This window comes from Zea mays, chromosome 3, assembly GCF_902167145.1.
Source record: "Zea mays cultivar B73 chromosome 3, Zm-B73-REFERENCE-NAM-5.0, whole genome shotgun sequence".
Taxonomy (NCBI): Eukaryota; Viridiplantae; Streptophyta; class Magnoliopsida; order Poales; family Poaceae; genus Zea; species Zea mays.
The window spans coordinates 98,511,910-98,527,802 of record NC_050098.1 but is presented as its reverse complement, the minus strand read 5'-3'; the positions used below and the strand labels follow the sequence as shown (position 1 = coordinate 98,527,802).

At 42.0% G+C, this 15,893-nt stretch overlaps 1 protein-coding gene across 1 annotated transcript; it reads right to left on the bottom strand.

Moving 5' to 3' along the window:
• Positions 1 to 1,491: 1,491 nt before the first annotated feature.
• Positions 1,492 to 6,659, bottom strand: LOC103650422 (U-box domain-containing protein 43). Its single transcript, XM_008675994.4, has 4 exons — positions 6,176 to 6,659; positions 4,941 to 5,482; positions 4,513 to 4,822; positions 1,492 to 3,416 (listed from the first exon to the last, which is right to left on the bottom strand). Exons 2-4 carry the CDS (start codon positions 5,478 to 5,480, stop codon positions 1,834 to 1,836), a joined length of 2,433 nt encoding a protein of 810 aa, XP_008674216.1. The 5' UTR covers positions 5,481 to 5,482; positions 6,176 to 6,659; the 3' UTR covers positions 1,492 to 1,833.
• Between the last annotated feature and the right edge of the window lie 9,234 nt (positions 6,660 to 15,893).

The window sequence follows — 15,893 nt, the reverse complement described above, 5'->3', positions numbered from 1 at the left end:
TGGCTTGTGGACAAAAGGTGAGTATTAGTTTAGTGCAAGGGTTCTTTAACCTTGCCAGTTGAAATATGTCTGCATGATATTAGTATACACTATATTATAGGATTCAATGTGCTCATAAATTGTTTATCACCTTTACATATAACATTGTCATGGATTTTTACCTTTTGAGAGGGGGGGCTGTAACATCATGTCATTTCACTCCTTTATAACACCCCAATTGGTTTGCCCAGAAAACAAGGATATTCATTTTTTATATGGTTAGGGCTTGTTCGGTCCGCACTCAATTCATGTGGATTGAGTGAGATTAGGTGGGTTTAAATTCCAAGCAAGTCAAACTTCTTAATTTTTCCAATCTCATCCAATCCATGTGTAATAGAAATAACCAAACAAGGGCTTAGATGGAAAACTGCTCGTTCAATGGTCCACCTAGGACTATTTTAAGAAAAATGGGCAAACAATCATTTCTAACTTGTTTGTTGTTACGAATGTAATGGAGACTTGCCAAAATAGATGTGAAGAATTCTAACTGTGCATTTTAACTGCCTTTGTGTTTGTTATTATTGTAGGTTGCCAATGGATTTGTGATATATTGATCTTTTAGATTTGTCGTATACTTAGCACAAGCGCCTTACTATATGATTTATGTTATCGTGACGCATAGGCATTGTACTTACTTCGTAAATTTGTTTTTTTTTCTAATATTCGTATTGTAGTATAAACTGATTTGTATCAGTTTAGTTCTATATTGGTTGTTGCCAATGAAATTAAGAGACATTGAGGTCAATAATATATGTGGTGCTCGTTTTTATGTAATTGTTGGACACTAATATTTTATTGAATATTTTGTATGCCGTTGCAACGCACGGGCACCTAACTAGTAAAGAATATAGTCTAATGTTGTTTCTCCAACACAGCCAACACAACTGAATGTCGTGCTATTTTTAAGTAAATTGATGGTTTTATTGAGAGTAGAAGTGCAGAAACAGTGGCCATTATGACAGAAAGGCAGGCTGAGGTGTTCCAGGATAAGACCTGAGGAAGGATTCCTGAAGCTGAATGTTGTGACTCCTTTGATAAAAGAAAAAATGACTGGGAGCTGGGGACATGTGATCTGGGATGACAAAGGCGATGCAATCAAATCTGGAGCTGGGAAAATTAATCATGTTATCTCATCATTGCCAAGAGAAATACGGCAAGCTTCAAAGGAGTCAATGCAGCGATAGAGCTAGCCATTGGGCGCCTGATGCTTGAAACTGATGTCGTATAGGTGAAACAAGCATTGCATGAAGAATTTTTTCACCTATCAATCATTATACTCTGTTTCTGGTTGCCAGCGATTTAGCTGGAGCACGGTCTTAATGGAATCACCTGATTCTTATAAAAAAACATTTGCGAAAACGCATAACCAATTACCAGGCTTACGTGAGTGAGATGGTATCATGGCCACAAATATGAATACCATAGCATGCCATGCAACAACGCATATCGCAATAAACTCAACCAGAAAACCATGATTAAATACGTGCAAATACTTCACATTTCTTTCTTTTTCCCCACCCAGAGCTGGGGATTATGCATTATTTATATTTATCTAAACACAACAGGGATAGCAACCTATTCTATGAATCTGACCAATCTAAAAAATACATACAAGTTTACAGGTAGAAATATACACTATACAACACGTGCAATGTTTCGATTCTTCTTCGATCAATCGGATCGCTACCACCATCTGCGGGTCAGCAAAACCAATCTACATGTGTTCATCTGTGCCTCATGTGGATCTGCAATCCATGTGTCAAAATAGAATTAGACTACTTCCATGTAACGTCGTCATTGTGCTCCCATCTTAGAAAATATCCCAGAGAAATTGGGCAGCTTATCTACATGCTTCAATGCTCGCTCTGCAACTTGTCTTGTCCTATAGTCACCATGCCTGAAGGCCTCAACCAAGGCTGTACCAACATTTTGGTTTCCTGATATTTCATATGCTATTTCATCCATCCTCAGGATTCTCTCCACTGCCCACACCGCTCTCTGGCGCAGTGCCTCATTTCTGTTCTCACACAATACGTCAAGTATTGGGTTGATTCCTTCGGCATCACACAGCACCATGACACCTTGGTCAATGTCCACTCCATCCTCCAGTAAAGTGGATAACGCTGATAGGGCAGCTTCAACTACTTTCTCATTATTATTATCCAAGCAAGCAACCAACTTCTCCACTGACTTCCCCTCCAAGAGACAGAAGCTCTCCCTTGCAGAACAAATCCCACAGTGAACTCTACAAACCCCAGTTGCTACAGTCTTCTGGCTGAGGCATGGAAATATTGAAAAGCACAACCCTGGGCTGGGAGCAGGCAGTATCTTCGTAAGATGTTTTGACTGCTGTGAGAGTTTCTCTAGCGCATTAGCAGAGACGATCTGGACAATGTCAAGCCCATTCATCTGAAGCAGATCAGTGAAGAGTGAAGTAAGATTGTAATCACAAGCAACAACAATGATATCTGGATCATCATCCAAGACAAATGTGATCCGGGAGACTATTCTAACTAGACCTTCGAGGAATGGGTTCACAAAACGCCCCCCACGAATCTCGCCTTGTCGGATTCTTAAAACTTTTGGAATGATTGTTGCAAATGCCCCATCTTGAAGAAGACGTCTGGTGAGGACAGAGTCCCGCATGGGAAGATCAGCTACAAGGCCAGCAGCAGCTGCTTGCTCTTCAGAAATACCATTGTTATCAACAATGACCTTGACCAAGCTGCGGAGTTGACTAAAGTTTCCACGAAAAGCATCAGCAAGTTCTTGACCCATATATGGTGATATGTTATTCAGGAGCTTGATGGAATTCATGCGTACTTCCCTTTGAGGTGCTTCAACAAACTGAATTAAACTGACAATAGCACCTGAACCTTTGATAGCATCAACTATATTTTGTACAGATGTCGAAGAATCAGTTAGACCAACGAGCACCTGGAGCAACTTACACTCAATTGCAGGTCCTGTGTTGCTTATAAGATGAAGTAGATTGTGAACAATGTCTTCAGACACTAAGGTCTGCCTATTATGATCAAGTGGAATGGACTCAAAACGTGCACCCGATGCCACAACATTTGCAAGAATGGTCGCTGAGACCTCCTTCAATCTCATAGGAAGCTGATTACTGCCAACAGTAAAGAGGTCTGTGATGAGAGGCGGAAGAATACCTGCTTCAATTAATATCTTTGCACTAGCATCATAAGATGAAATTTGGTTCAATGCCTTCAAAGCTGCTTCTCTGGCCTCTCTATTCCCTTTTTTCATGATATTGACTAGTGTGGAACCAGCCTTTTGTGCCACAAGTACCTTAACATCATTGCTTAAAACAAGCTCTCCGAGGTATGCAGCCATAGATAATTGTATGTCAGGTGAACCTGCAAATAGCACACAATAAGGGCAGCTCCAGCGTTGTTACTAATGTGGTTCAGAGAAGGGAGGAAAGTGCTAGCCAAGATTTTTTTTTTTTGCACCAAAGCTAGAATAAGCAGCTGGTTCCTAACATAAAGAATCATTTTCTTATTGAGAAACCCAAAGAAGACAGGCACCCGCAGCCAGAGTGCCAGGCAAATGATAGGTACAGAACGTACGATCAAAATATTATTTACTTGTTTATACATGGTGGGTCCCACATTTCTTTGCTATACATTAGTGTGAGATGTGCTAAGTCTGACACTCTGATGTGGCATCATCTTTGCACAGTTCTGTTTTCCAAAAGTTGAAGTTACTCTAAGCATCTTGCTATCGAACACAACAATTGTCTAGAAAGCAATTGAATGCCATGTATAACCTGCTGATACTATGGTTACACTTGCATCCAACATACAGGTCCATTGTATAACAACTCAAAAAAGTCGTTGCTTCACATCCACAAAAAATATACACTTGTACTGTTAATAACAAACAAAATGAAATGCATAACTCAAAGAGTTGTTGCTTCATATCTAAAAAATGAAATGGCTCCATAAAATGTGTTGCAACAGATAGAACCTCAAGATACCAGTATAGAACTCCATGTGTTGGAGCATAGCACAAGTAAAATGTGATAACTGAACCTTACAAAACTTAAAACGTAAGTTGACACTTAGCTATCATGTTCGGTTTTATTTACCAGAAATACAACAAAAACTTGGTGAACACAAACATGATGCACATACATTATAATTTATCATTTGTGCTAATATATTCTTCAAGTGACAATGAATATTGGATAAATAGTGCACACGACAACAATTAAATGTCCAATACAAATTTAATGAACAAGGTGAACTTGGTGAAACAGGGAGACACTTCTAACTGCAGACACAGCTAAGGAACTATAGATGCATGTTCTTTGGCATGCAACTACTATTCATGGGATGAAGATGGAACAGTGTTAATGAGAATATTGGGTGGCACTCACAATGTTACAGCTGCAAAGGAGTACAAAATCATTTCGTTGTGAGGAAACATGTACATATGAAAGAATGATACCTTCAAGAAGCAGCCTCAGAAGGGGTTGCAATCTACCATTTTCAGCCATCTGTCTAACATTCTTTTCGCAGCTCTCTAAGTTTTCCAATGTCTTCTCAGCTCTGTCAACAATCAGCGAGTTTTCTACTTTACTGCTTGACAAGCCAACAAGTATAAGAATAGCTCCAGAAACACTGCCAATTCTTTCTGAAAGAGCCTTGTTCTCTGAAAGTTCAAACAACAGAGACACAGCTCGTTCCTTTTCCTGAGTCTGACCATGATTTAAGAACTTTACAATTGTGCGAATATTGTCTCCAGCAGCAATCTCAACCTGCAGGTAATGTATCAAAATAATATAAAGTTAAGACCGGAAGCATCAAAAGACCGGAAGCATCAAAAGATATTACAAAGTTAAGTTCTGCTAACAAATTAAGCATCAAGAAAAGAACCTTATTGTCATTGTCATCTTTTGCGATGGAGCGAAGAGTCTCTAGTGCCATTTGCCGTACTTTCGTACTGCTTTTCTTCAACAAGTCAGCAATCATGATTATCAACCCATCTCTTCTCACAACCTGCCTACTGGATCGACTTCTCTGACATATCTCATCAACATACTGGAGTGCTTGTACCATATCACTTTCCGTGCTATCAGAAGTCAATGACTTCCGAGCGACGTCAAGTTTAGCCACCTCATTGCGGTTCATCCATTCATCAATAGTGTTCCTCAGAGCTATGCTTGGATTTAACTCAGTGTTGCTGAGCTCCATCTTAGTTACAGGGCAGACAAGCCTCCTTCTGCTGCTAAGACATTCATTGAAGTACTTCAAAATGGCATCGCGTTCAAACGTAACACCACTGTCAATAGAGACAGGATCCCGCATAACCTGTTTGGTAAGCGGGCATAGGAACGACTCATATATAGGCTCAACATGCAAGCTGTCAGTGGCCTGTGACGTTGAATCATAATGGCATTCCTGGACGTCTGCCATCACTAGTGAAACACAGCAAACAAGTTATGAGATTCTATGTTAACAAGGCAGCATGTTGGTGGATAATTGCAACACATACGAACATGAATACTTCAAAGAGAAAAACAGAGATTCATGTCCATATCCACAATGAACAAAAGGAAATTGAATCAACCAAGTGGTATCATGATCCATGAAATGAATATCACCAAAAAAAACAATGGTAGCGGCTATAGCAGGGCTTTAACTTAGGGTTCTATAGCAAGACTAACTTAGGGTATGCCAAACCAGTGCTCCAATACATAATTGGATATAATCCAAAACAAAACAGTTCCGTATACATCTATACTATTATATTAAAAACCTAATTTTGGCCCACCCCACCCAACCCGACTGGTTCTCCCTAACCACCAGACTATATATATCTTAGTGTTTAAAAATAAACAAAATACCTCAATACATATTTATATGATATATAACAACCGTAGTAAACCACGAGCTAGTACAAGTATAAAACAGCTAAAAATGTAGCAATATAAATAGAAGTACTCGCAATACATTGAATGCAAAAAAAAAAATCTGCAACAAATCAACAATTGAAAAATGAATCAACAATTCCAACAGGAAAAACTGCATAAATCCTAGCCCAACCCGTGCTGTCCAGTAGAGCACAACAGCAACCAGCAAGCTAGGTTTGCAAATTGCACTTAACATACCTTGGGCTGTTGGGCAAACCCAGTGTTGGACCGTTGGATCCGCGGGCGTCGAGAACGGCGACGAGATGGAGGAGGCGCAGACGCGGAGGACTCGAGAGAGGACCACAGGATGGGATTCGCCGCCGGAATTCAATTTGCCTGCGCGGACTCACTGCCACCAGCCCTGTCGGCCGGGGCAGCCTTTCCGCCCTGTCGGCCGGTCGAGTGGCCCACGGGGAACGGGGAAAACTGAAAAAACCCGATCAGGCAGGACTCGGGGAGGAGGCAGCGGATCTGTGGCGACGGATCCGGCCCGCGGGGCCGAACGTCGAGCTAGCGCCTGCCGCCTGGAGGGACGAGAGGGGAGGGCAGAGGGGCTCGTCCGCTGCTGCTGCGAGGAGCGAGTTGGTGACGGGTGAACTAGCAAGAGAAGAAGGCAACCCGCGGGCCGCACGCGGCTCACCAGCACTGGACTGCACTGGCAGGCAGCTAGGGACGGCGATGAAACCATTCTTTTTATATTTTTACTCAGATTCGAATAGCTTCGAATGCACAGACAAACACGGGTATTTTCAGATGAAATATAGATAGCTATATATTAAATATAGAATTAGTCGGACATAGATATCATCAGTAATGAATTATTTTATTGGATACCGTGTAATGTGTTATTTTACACGTATCATGGTTGTTCCAATTATTTAGCTTATAAGTTACCAAAATTTTCTTTTTTAGAAAATCATGGTTGTTTAGGCTGTTTATGTATTTTAAATTGCTTTATGTAGAAAATCATCACACGATTTAATTGCAGCCAGAAGTTAATCACCGCAAGTGCAGTCTTGACTCTAGTACGCTTGGGTTCATAGAGAAAAGAAAAATAATTACAAACCAAAAATTACAAATACTACAGTGCACTTAGGCTCGCAGCCTGGGAGACCCTAGCGATGCCGGCCCAACCTACGTCTACGCTGCGATGGAGCCTAGGAAATAGAAACGTGGTGCCTAAGGTTCTTGGCGAGCGGAGCTTACGAGACAGTATAAGAAGACCCTTAACGACAGGTTATACGTGGGTGCCCTTTTAATATTAAATTATTTTTATGGGTAAGGTCTATCATTTGTTTGGATGTTCGGATAGTGGTTAGATATACGACGGATATCAGGTATATTATATTTGTATCTGATATCAAAATAAAATATTCATATTTATATCTGATATTGAAAAAATGTTTGGATATCTGAAAATTATGTCTGAACCGGTGTTCACCATCTTTGGATTTTGATTCGAACGGATATTTTTCAAACCATTTTACATCCATACAGGCGGCTGCAGAGACAGGCGGTGTAGAAGGCGTGGATTCATATGATCAGATTGATCAATCACTACTGGTTCGTTTAGCTTTAATCTATACCGACTTCTAATACTTCTATAATATTTTATCTTTATGAATTGCAGTTGCAGCAGTTCAAACAGCTGGCTTTGATCCGAAGCGAAAAGCTTGTTTCCGCGTACCCTGTGGCGGGAAAAGGATTGTTGAGACTACACAGTGAGTCGATCAACCTGACTCAAGATGACATGATTTTTTTAGTTCATTTTTTCGAGTGAAAATTGTTAAAATGGATCATCCTAGAGTGTCGCTTTTTAAAACAGGTCACTACTCATAACACCGGTAAAAATGGATCTGAGCATCCCACTCGTTATTTTACATACCTGACGAGTTAGTATCAGCAACGAATATGACTAGAATATCCTTACAGTCGCCGCCGCTAAGACATGAGCTTACGTACATATCTCAGACTTCACTAGGTGTCAAGGCTCCTCTGGCCAGCCATCCTGCTTCTGCTTCAACATATGAACTGGTGAAAGAAAGTTTTACTCGTATGTATCATTAGTAGTAACGTAGAACTAAAATTTGAAATAATGTAAGGTTACATTAAGATCACTTTATTCGATTCTTAACCAGGCTCTTCTGGTTGCTGATCGAGTCGTTGTCTTCCATATAAGTGCTCAGCTATATAAGTACATGTTATGGTTCTTAGTAACTCCCAGATACTCCTCCTATATGTGAAAACTGAAAAGCGTAGAGTACCTGACTCGGGAGGGCTTTAACTTTTTGAGCAGCAGCGATAGCATCTGGTGGCGCTCTTATATGCATCGTACTTATGTGAATGGAAGCTGTTGACCCTTAAGCAAGTTGCTTCCTCTCGCCATAAACAGATGGCAGAACTAGCCAAGTGTTAATAGACGACGTGCGCTGCTGGTAGAGTTTAAATGGGTAGTCTTTATGGATCACGACACACCCTAAAAACACAAAAGAACAGTTAGCCTAGTGGTCTAAGTGTTGTTTTTAACTAGCCAACCAGATTTCTGTTGAATAATTAGACAATTTTCAGATTAAATTCCGAATATAAATCATAACCAAATCAGAAGAACTGAAATAAAGAGTCAAATTAGGTGATGCGTACTGATCGGACATACTGATAGATGGCGCGGGCCGGAATCAGCAGGGCTGACGACGTCGAAGCAGCGAAATCAGCAGGGTCGACGAGGTCAAAAGATCACGAGCAGTCGTGTGAGGACGCTTCCTAAAAACCTTATTCGCCCTCTCCCGGTGCAGGATCTCGAGAGCGAAGGGTTCCTGAGACCTGCTCTCCTGATCGCAGATGCACGTCTGCGGTCGGGATGAAGAGAACTGAAGGCGGCTCAGCTGTGAAGAGAGGCGAAAGCGGAAACTGGGATGATTTGGATGCCGGCTGCCAGACGCCTTTTATAGGGCCGAGTCCGCGAACAGATAGCTATCTTCGATCTTATCCGCCCGCGAAAAACTCGCGTCCAGTTTAGATTTTATAGCGATCGGTTAGGATTCTAAACTTAACAGTCAAGCAACCAAAAATTCAAACGGCAAAAGGAAGTCACGCCCCCGCAAGGCGAGTGGCCGGATTTCGGCGGACCATTCACGCGCATGTCGTGCGCCCGCGCCCTTCGCCCCGGCCCGGCCCGGCCCGACCAAGCGAGCGCGCGTGTAGCTCTCCACACTCTCTCCTCTCATCCATGACTTGGTGAGTGAGTGTGGCTTCCATATTTAAACTAGCTCCACTCCACTAGGACTAGCAATATGGTGCTATTGGTTCCACCATTCCCTAGCCATACACATATATGAGCTTTTGAGATTTTCCTGGGATTTAATTGAATTTCTCAATTGGTCCTAGCCCATAAATCCTAACAATTCCACACCAGATCTCAAATGCTCATCTACAGTTTTCGCCACCGTTCACTACTGTTTAATATACTAGTGTTTCAGCAGAGACGGTTAAGTTGAACTTCCGCCTAGAACTCCAAGCTACACCAACTTACAACTTGGACAATAGACTATGCCTTGAATTGCAAGTTTTGTGTGAATGGGTTTCACTTGAAGCCATGACCAGTACTTGGCTACCAGTAGTCCCCTTCTCGGGTGGAGCATATACGTCGTACTCCAAGGTCTCTTCATGAGTTTACTAGAGATCACCCAGATCTCATAGACTGCGATGTTAGACAGTCTAACTCATATAGGTGTGTTCTTTCAAGAATGTTCTGTAGGACAACATCTTTGCTAATACAAGCCAACAAAACACATTAAGGCATAGAGCCAACCTGCCTTACAGCATTTGAGAGTATTGCATCTTTACTTAGAGAGGGTCAAAGGTTACTCTCCTTAGTTCACCAATGGCTTGTTCTTCCTAGGACCTAATTCACGGGATCTCCGATCACGTAGACTGGGTTTCCACCATGGCAACTTATACGAGTCTCATACCCATCTCTCTCGATGTGATTTCTATCACGTTACGTGGTAGTCCCTTGGTAAAAGGATCTGCCAGATTTTATCTGTTGAAATATAAGTCACACTTATAACTCCGGAGTTTCTCAACTTTCTGACAGACTTCAATCGTCTTTTGACATGTCTTGATGACTTCCCATTATCCTTAGAACTTGTCACTTTAGCAATCACTGTCTGATTGTCACAGTTCATAAGGATAGCTGGTATTGGTTTCTCAACCACCGGCAAGTCCATCAAGAGTTCACACAACCATTCTGCCTCAACGGTTGTTGTGTCAAGTGCAGCTAGCTTGGCTTCCATGGTTGACCTCGTCAAGATGGTCTGCTTGCATGACCTCCATGATACCGCACCTCCACCAATAGTAAATACATAACCACTGGTGGAATAAAGCTCGTCTGCATCAGATATCCAGTTCGAATCACTATATCCTTCAAGTATTGGATGCTGACCAGAATAGTGAATTCCATAACTCATTATACCTTGCAAGTAGCGCATAACCCGTTCAAGTGCATGCCAATGATCAGTCCCGGGGTTTGACATGAACCTACTCAATTTGCTCACAGCAAACGAGATATCGGGCCTTGTTGCACTAGCAAGATACATGAGTGAACCGACGATCTGAGAGTATCTCAATTGGTCTAAACCAATTCTCTTGTTCTTTCACAGTGTCACACTGGGATCATAAAGGTGTTGGAGAAGGTTTGCAATCAGAGAAGCCAAATCGCTTCAAAACCTTTTCAACATAGTGAGATTGTGAGAGAGTAATCCCACCATCTGCCTTAATCAGCTTGATGTTTAGAATCACATCAGCTTCCTCCAGATCTTTCATATCAAAACTCTTTGATAGAAAAGACTTGACCTCATTGATCACATCAATGTTTGTGCCAAATATCAATATATCATCAACATATAAGCACAATATAACTCCTTAGCCCCCACCACAGCGATAATATACACACCTGTCTGCCTCATTAATGGCAAAGCCTGCAGATGTTAGAGTCGTGTCAAACTTCTCATGAAACTGCTTTGGTCCTTGCTTCAGACCATACAGAGATTTCAATAACTTGCACACCTTGCTTTCTTGACCCTTTACTACAAATCCATCAGGTTGTTCCATATAGATTTCCTCGTCCAGCTCTCCATTAAGAAAAGTTGTCTTTACATCCATCTGATGAACAAGGAGACCATACGACACAGCCAAGTAAAGTAGTACTCGAATAGTAGTCATTCTAGCAACAGGTGAGTAAGTACCAAAGAAGTCTTCTCCTTCTTTCTGAGTATAGCCTTTAGCCACAAGCCTAGCCTTGTGCTTCTCAATTGTACCATCAGGCTTGAGCTTCTTTTTAAACACCCACTTACAACACACAGGTTTACATCCATAGGGTCGATCAGTGACTTCCCACGTACCATTTGAAAGAATGGAGTCCATCTCATTATGAACTGCTTCTTTCCAATCATCTGCATCTGGAGATGCAAATGCTTCTGCAATGGTAGTAGGAGTATCGTCCACAAGGTACACAATGAAATCATCACCAAAGGATTTTTCAACCCTTTGTCTCTTGCTCCTTTTAGGAGCATCATTGTCATCCTCCTCTAGGACAATTTCATGTGGCTGTTCAAAACTCTCAATAGGTGTACTATGTTTAGGAGTTATCTCAGAAGAATATCTAGAATTGCTATGAATGTCTTTCATTGGAAATATGTGTTCAAAGAAAGTAGCATCATGTGATTCCATAATGGTATCAACATACACATCAGGAACTTCAGATTTAACTACTAAAAATCTATATGCTATGCTACACGAAGCATATCCAAGAAAGACACAATCCACTGTCCTTGGACCAAGCTTGCGCTTTTTATTAATTGGTACATTGACTTTCGCCATACACCCCCAAGTGCGCAAGTATGAAAGTGATGGTTTTCTCCCAACCCACTTCTCATAAGGGGTTTTCTCTTCTTTGCGCATAGGAATTCTATTCAGAACATGAAGCGCCCCAATCCTCTGGGACTCAAATGTGATACAATTACTAGTCCCAGGAGGCTAGTAAACACATTTATACATCAGATGATTACAGATCTGCTTAAACGATACAACCCTATAAAGGTGGCGAACAACTTTAAGAGTTGGTCCACAACTTGGGACATATCATCAGAGTGGGGCTGAAGCAGCCCGATATACGCAGCGAAGCAATTCAGCGGTCCAACAGCCACATACAAGGTTGGGAACAGTCGTAACTCTTACACGATCTCCTTTTTCTGAAAAACAACAAATAAGCAAGGGTGAGTACAAATGTACTCAGCAGTCCACCTTCACCCGCGGAATGGGGAAATCAGATATAATGCATGAAATATATGGAGCTCAGGATATTTTGCAGAAACAACAATGTTTTATGCAGGGTTGTTTTGTAAAACATTTTGTATTTTGCAAAGCGCATCCTCTCCCAAAGAAGGAAGTATTTCAATATAGAACAAAATCCCCTGGACTAAACCATCCAGGTATCTCAGCAGTTTCCCACTGGTTTTCATTTTCAAAAACAGCTACTGGACTTCTCATCCACCATAGCTCACGGCTCAACCGCCGGACCTTTTAAAAACCACTTCTCTCAAAATCATCTCTTTTTTTAAAACAAAACATTAATTGTCATACCATACCAGACTCGTCCATTCCTGTGGACACGGACTATTCGAATAGGTTTTCAAACTCTGCGCAGAGGTGTACACTTTACCCACTAGTCCTGTTTCTGCGATCTCACCGTCGTGAGACCCGAATGCCGAATCTCTTTCTTTCCTCGCACGTCCTAACCTTAACGGTTATACCGGAAGGAGTCAGGCCACCGCCATGCCCAAACCGGACAAAACATTCCCCCTCCTTATCCTCCTGGTGCTCCCCAGCCTTCATAACCCTGGGGTTGGACCGTACGAGTTCAGATTGAGTGACTGCCCACACAATCTCGAGTGGTTGTACTTATCATGAGTACAGGTAGTGAATGATGACAAACCGGTCCTTATGTGAGGGGACAATCCTTCTGCTCACACCTAAACCAGCTGAGCCATCACCTTAGGCCCTCCCCTAAACCAGGGAGTCCCTGATCATCCCTACTCAAAGGTGATAAGGGTGAAAACCCTTCATCATACACATTTTGAAAAGCATTATCTTTTGAAAACTCACACCTTTCCTCAAATCATTTGTAATAAATATATTAGGGATTGATTGCAGCAAGCGGCTGGGTGGCCATAATAACTTGTCTCAAAATCATATCATGCATAAAATAACATGTTGAGGGTTGTGGTTGAAAAACATAGGTAATTTATGCATCAAAGAGATCCAGTGAGCTTGTCGTGCTTATCCGGCGAAGGGGGAAGAGGAGCTCGCGGAACTGGCTTCTAGCTCCACTGCCTGGCGTAGACTTGCGGATCTGGCCTCCACGAGATGGCACGAATGCTCCGATAACTAAGCAACATGAACAAACAAACATACAAACCAACAAGTATACCAACAATTATTTAGTATAGTGGTCAGAATAGCGATATATGGATGGGTAGAGTCGTGAGTAGAATCTGTGTCATGTGGTCTTGAGATATTGCTGGTGGTGGAGCGAAGGTGCTTACCAGAAGGGTGGACTGGAGACAAAGCGACACTATGCGTGTAGCCGGCAGAGCGGAGTAACTGAGTGGGTTGGGTGTTTGCCTTAGCTGAGGGTGTTGAGTGTGTGGAGTGGAAGAGGGTAGCTAGGTGTATTTATAACTGGGTGTATGTGGTGTAGCACAGTGAAGTTCACTGTTGGTGAGAATAGTGATGAATGAATCGTCTGACTTAATATGAACATGAGAGTTATAGGCAAAATATGGGACAAGAGTATTTTGGGAGTTTTCTAGAATATGAACCATGCTTAAGGGATGACATGGTTGGATAGGGAATAGTTTGACAAGAATTTTAGAAACAAGAATGACTGAAATCTGAGTTTGGATGGAGGAGTTTTGGATTTTATAATCATAGGGAGAAAAAGAAAAGGAAAGGAATATTCTTGGAATATTCTAGAATTTGAATATTTATAGATATTTGGAAAATCAAAAATACAAATGTATTTTGAGCGGGGTGCGAGGAATTATTTTTGGGATTTTCTTAGGCAGAGGTTTATGTTGGTGGAAACTGTTCCTACCTACTGTGTCACATTAGACAACAGTGAGGCGGGACCCAAATAGCTGGAATGTTGTGGTATTCTGGTCCGAGTGGGCTGTGGTATCTTGGGCCAGGTTTTATAGGATTGATGACGTATCCATACAAACATGGTTTGCCTTTCTTTTTGGAGGTCTGGCTTGAAAGAATCCCAAAGTTAAGCGTGCTCAACTTGGAGAAATCTAGGATGGGTGACCAGATGAGAAGTTCCCTACTGGAATGAAAATCACAGTCACCAGAGTTCGTATGACTGGAATATGGGTCTGGTTGGTCTTAGGTGGACTGGACAGCATGATGGATGAGTAGTTGAAATTTGGGGTGATCGGACGATTGATGAATAGTAACGGTGAATAGTGATGGTGAATAGTTCGTATGAACGAACGATGAACGATGAATAGTGACGATAAACGAACGATGAACGATGAATAGGAACTATGAACTAACGATGAATGATCGAACGAACGAACGATCGGAATTTCGGCAGCATAACAGCAGGAAAAAGATTATTTGGACGAACGATCGGACGAACGATCGAACGATCGGACGAACGAACCATGAACGATCGGACGAACGATCGAACGAACGAACAAACTAAGAACAGGGGGACAAACGATCGAAGAACGACCGAACGATCCTTGTGCTAGTGTGTGCTTGTGTGGGAGGTGGAGTGGAGTGGGCGTGTGGGTGTGGGGGGGAGGGAGGGAGTTGCCATGAAATGGCTTGGGGTGGGATGAGAGGAGGCCCTTGCCCCTCTATTTATAGCCATGGTGGGGGGGGATTAGGGGGAGGGATGAGAGGATTAGTGGGAGGATGAGAGGATTAGTGAGAGGATGAGAGGATTAGTGGGAGATTAGCATGGATTTGTCTTATATGAGTGTAATTAGCTTGTAGAGCTCACCGTATGACACCGGAGGCATACGTATACGTATGAGCATGAGGAAAGTTATGAAGAAAATATTTGTGGGACTTGAAAAATGATTCTGAAGGTATTTCTCAGGAGGAAAATACTTGGAGATATATTGGTGGAATATTTGGGCAGTATTTCTGGAAAGAATTTGAAGGGGATCACTAGGAAGTATCTGGCAGTATTTCTAGAAATAATTTGAGGGGGATCACTGGGGAAATATTTGTAGGATATTTTGAGGAGGATTTTAGAGAGAATATAGACCACTATACTTTATTTGTTGATATCAACTCGCAAACAAACATTTTGAAATGAAATTTGAAATTCATTTTGAATTTAGAGCGAGTTTGAGAAAATTCCAAGATTTGAATTTTTGGGATGCTACAAATGTACCCCACTTAAAATGAATCTCGTCCTCGAGATTCGGCTTAGAAGGGTTATGGTTATAGCTTTACTTCAGCTACATATCTTCACTTTGCAGACTCTTCTAGGAGATGGAGCTTCAACAAAATCTGGCCTTTGAGGAGCATCTGGTTGCTGATCGCAAACGCTGATTCTGGCTACTCAAAGATCATCTTCAGGCTTCTAGGTTTCGCTTGGCAGCGAGCTTATTGAAGAAGCATCGATGCCAACACGCAAACCTTTCTCTTGCGAAATCCCACATGGATTTCTTCCTTGATTGGTCTTCTAGTGCTTCATCAACAAAACTTGGGTGACCACTTCTCATCCAGAAACCCATATGCTTGGATGATCGGGTCCTCCACAAACTTGCTATAGGCCTTCTTCTTTTTCTCCATAGCAGGAACCTTGCTGGAACACTACCCCACTTAAAATGAATGAGGG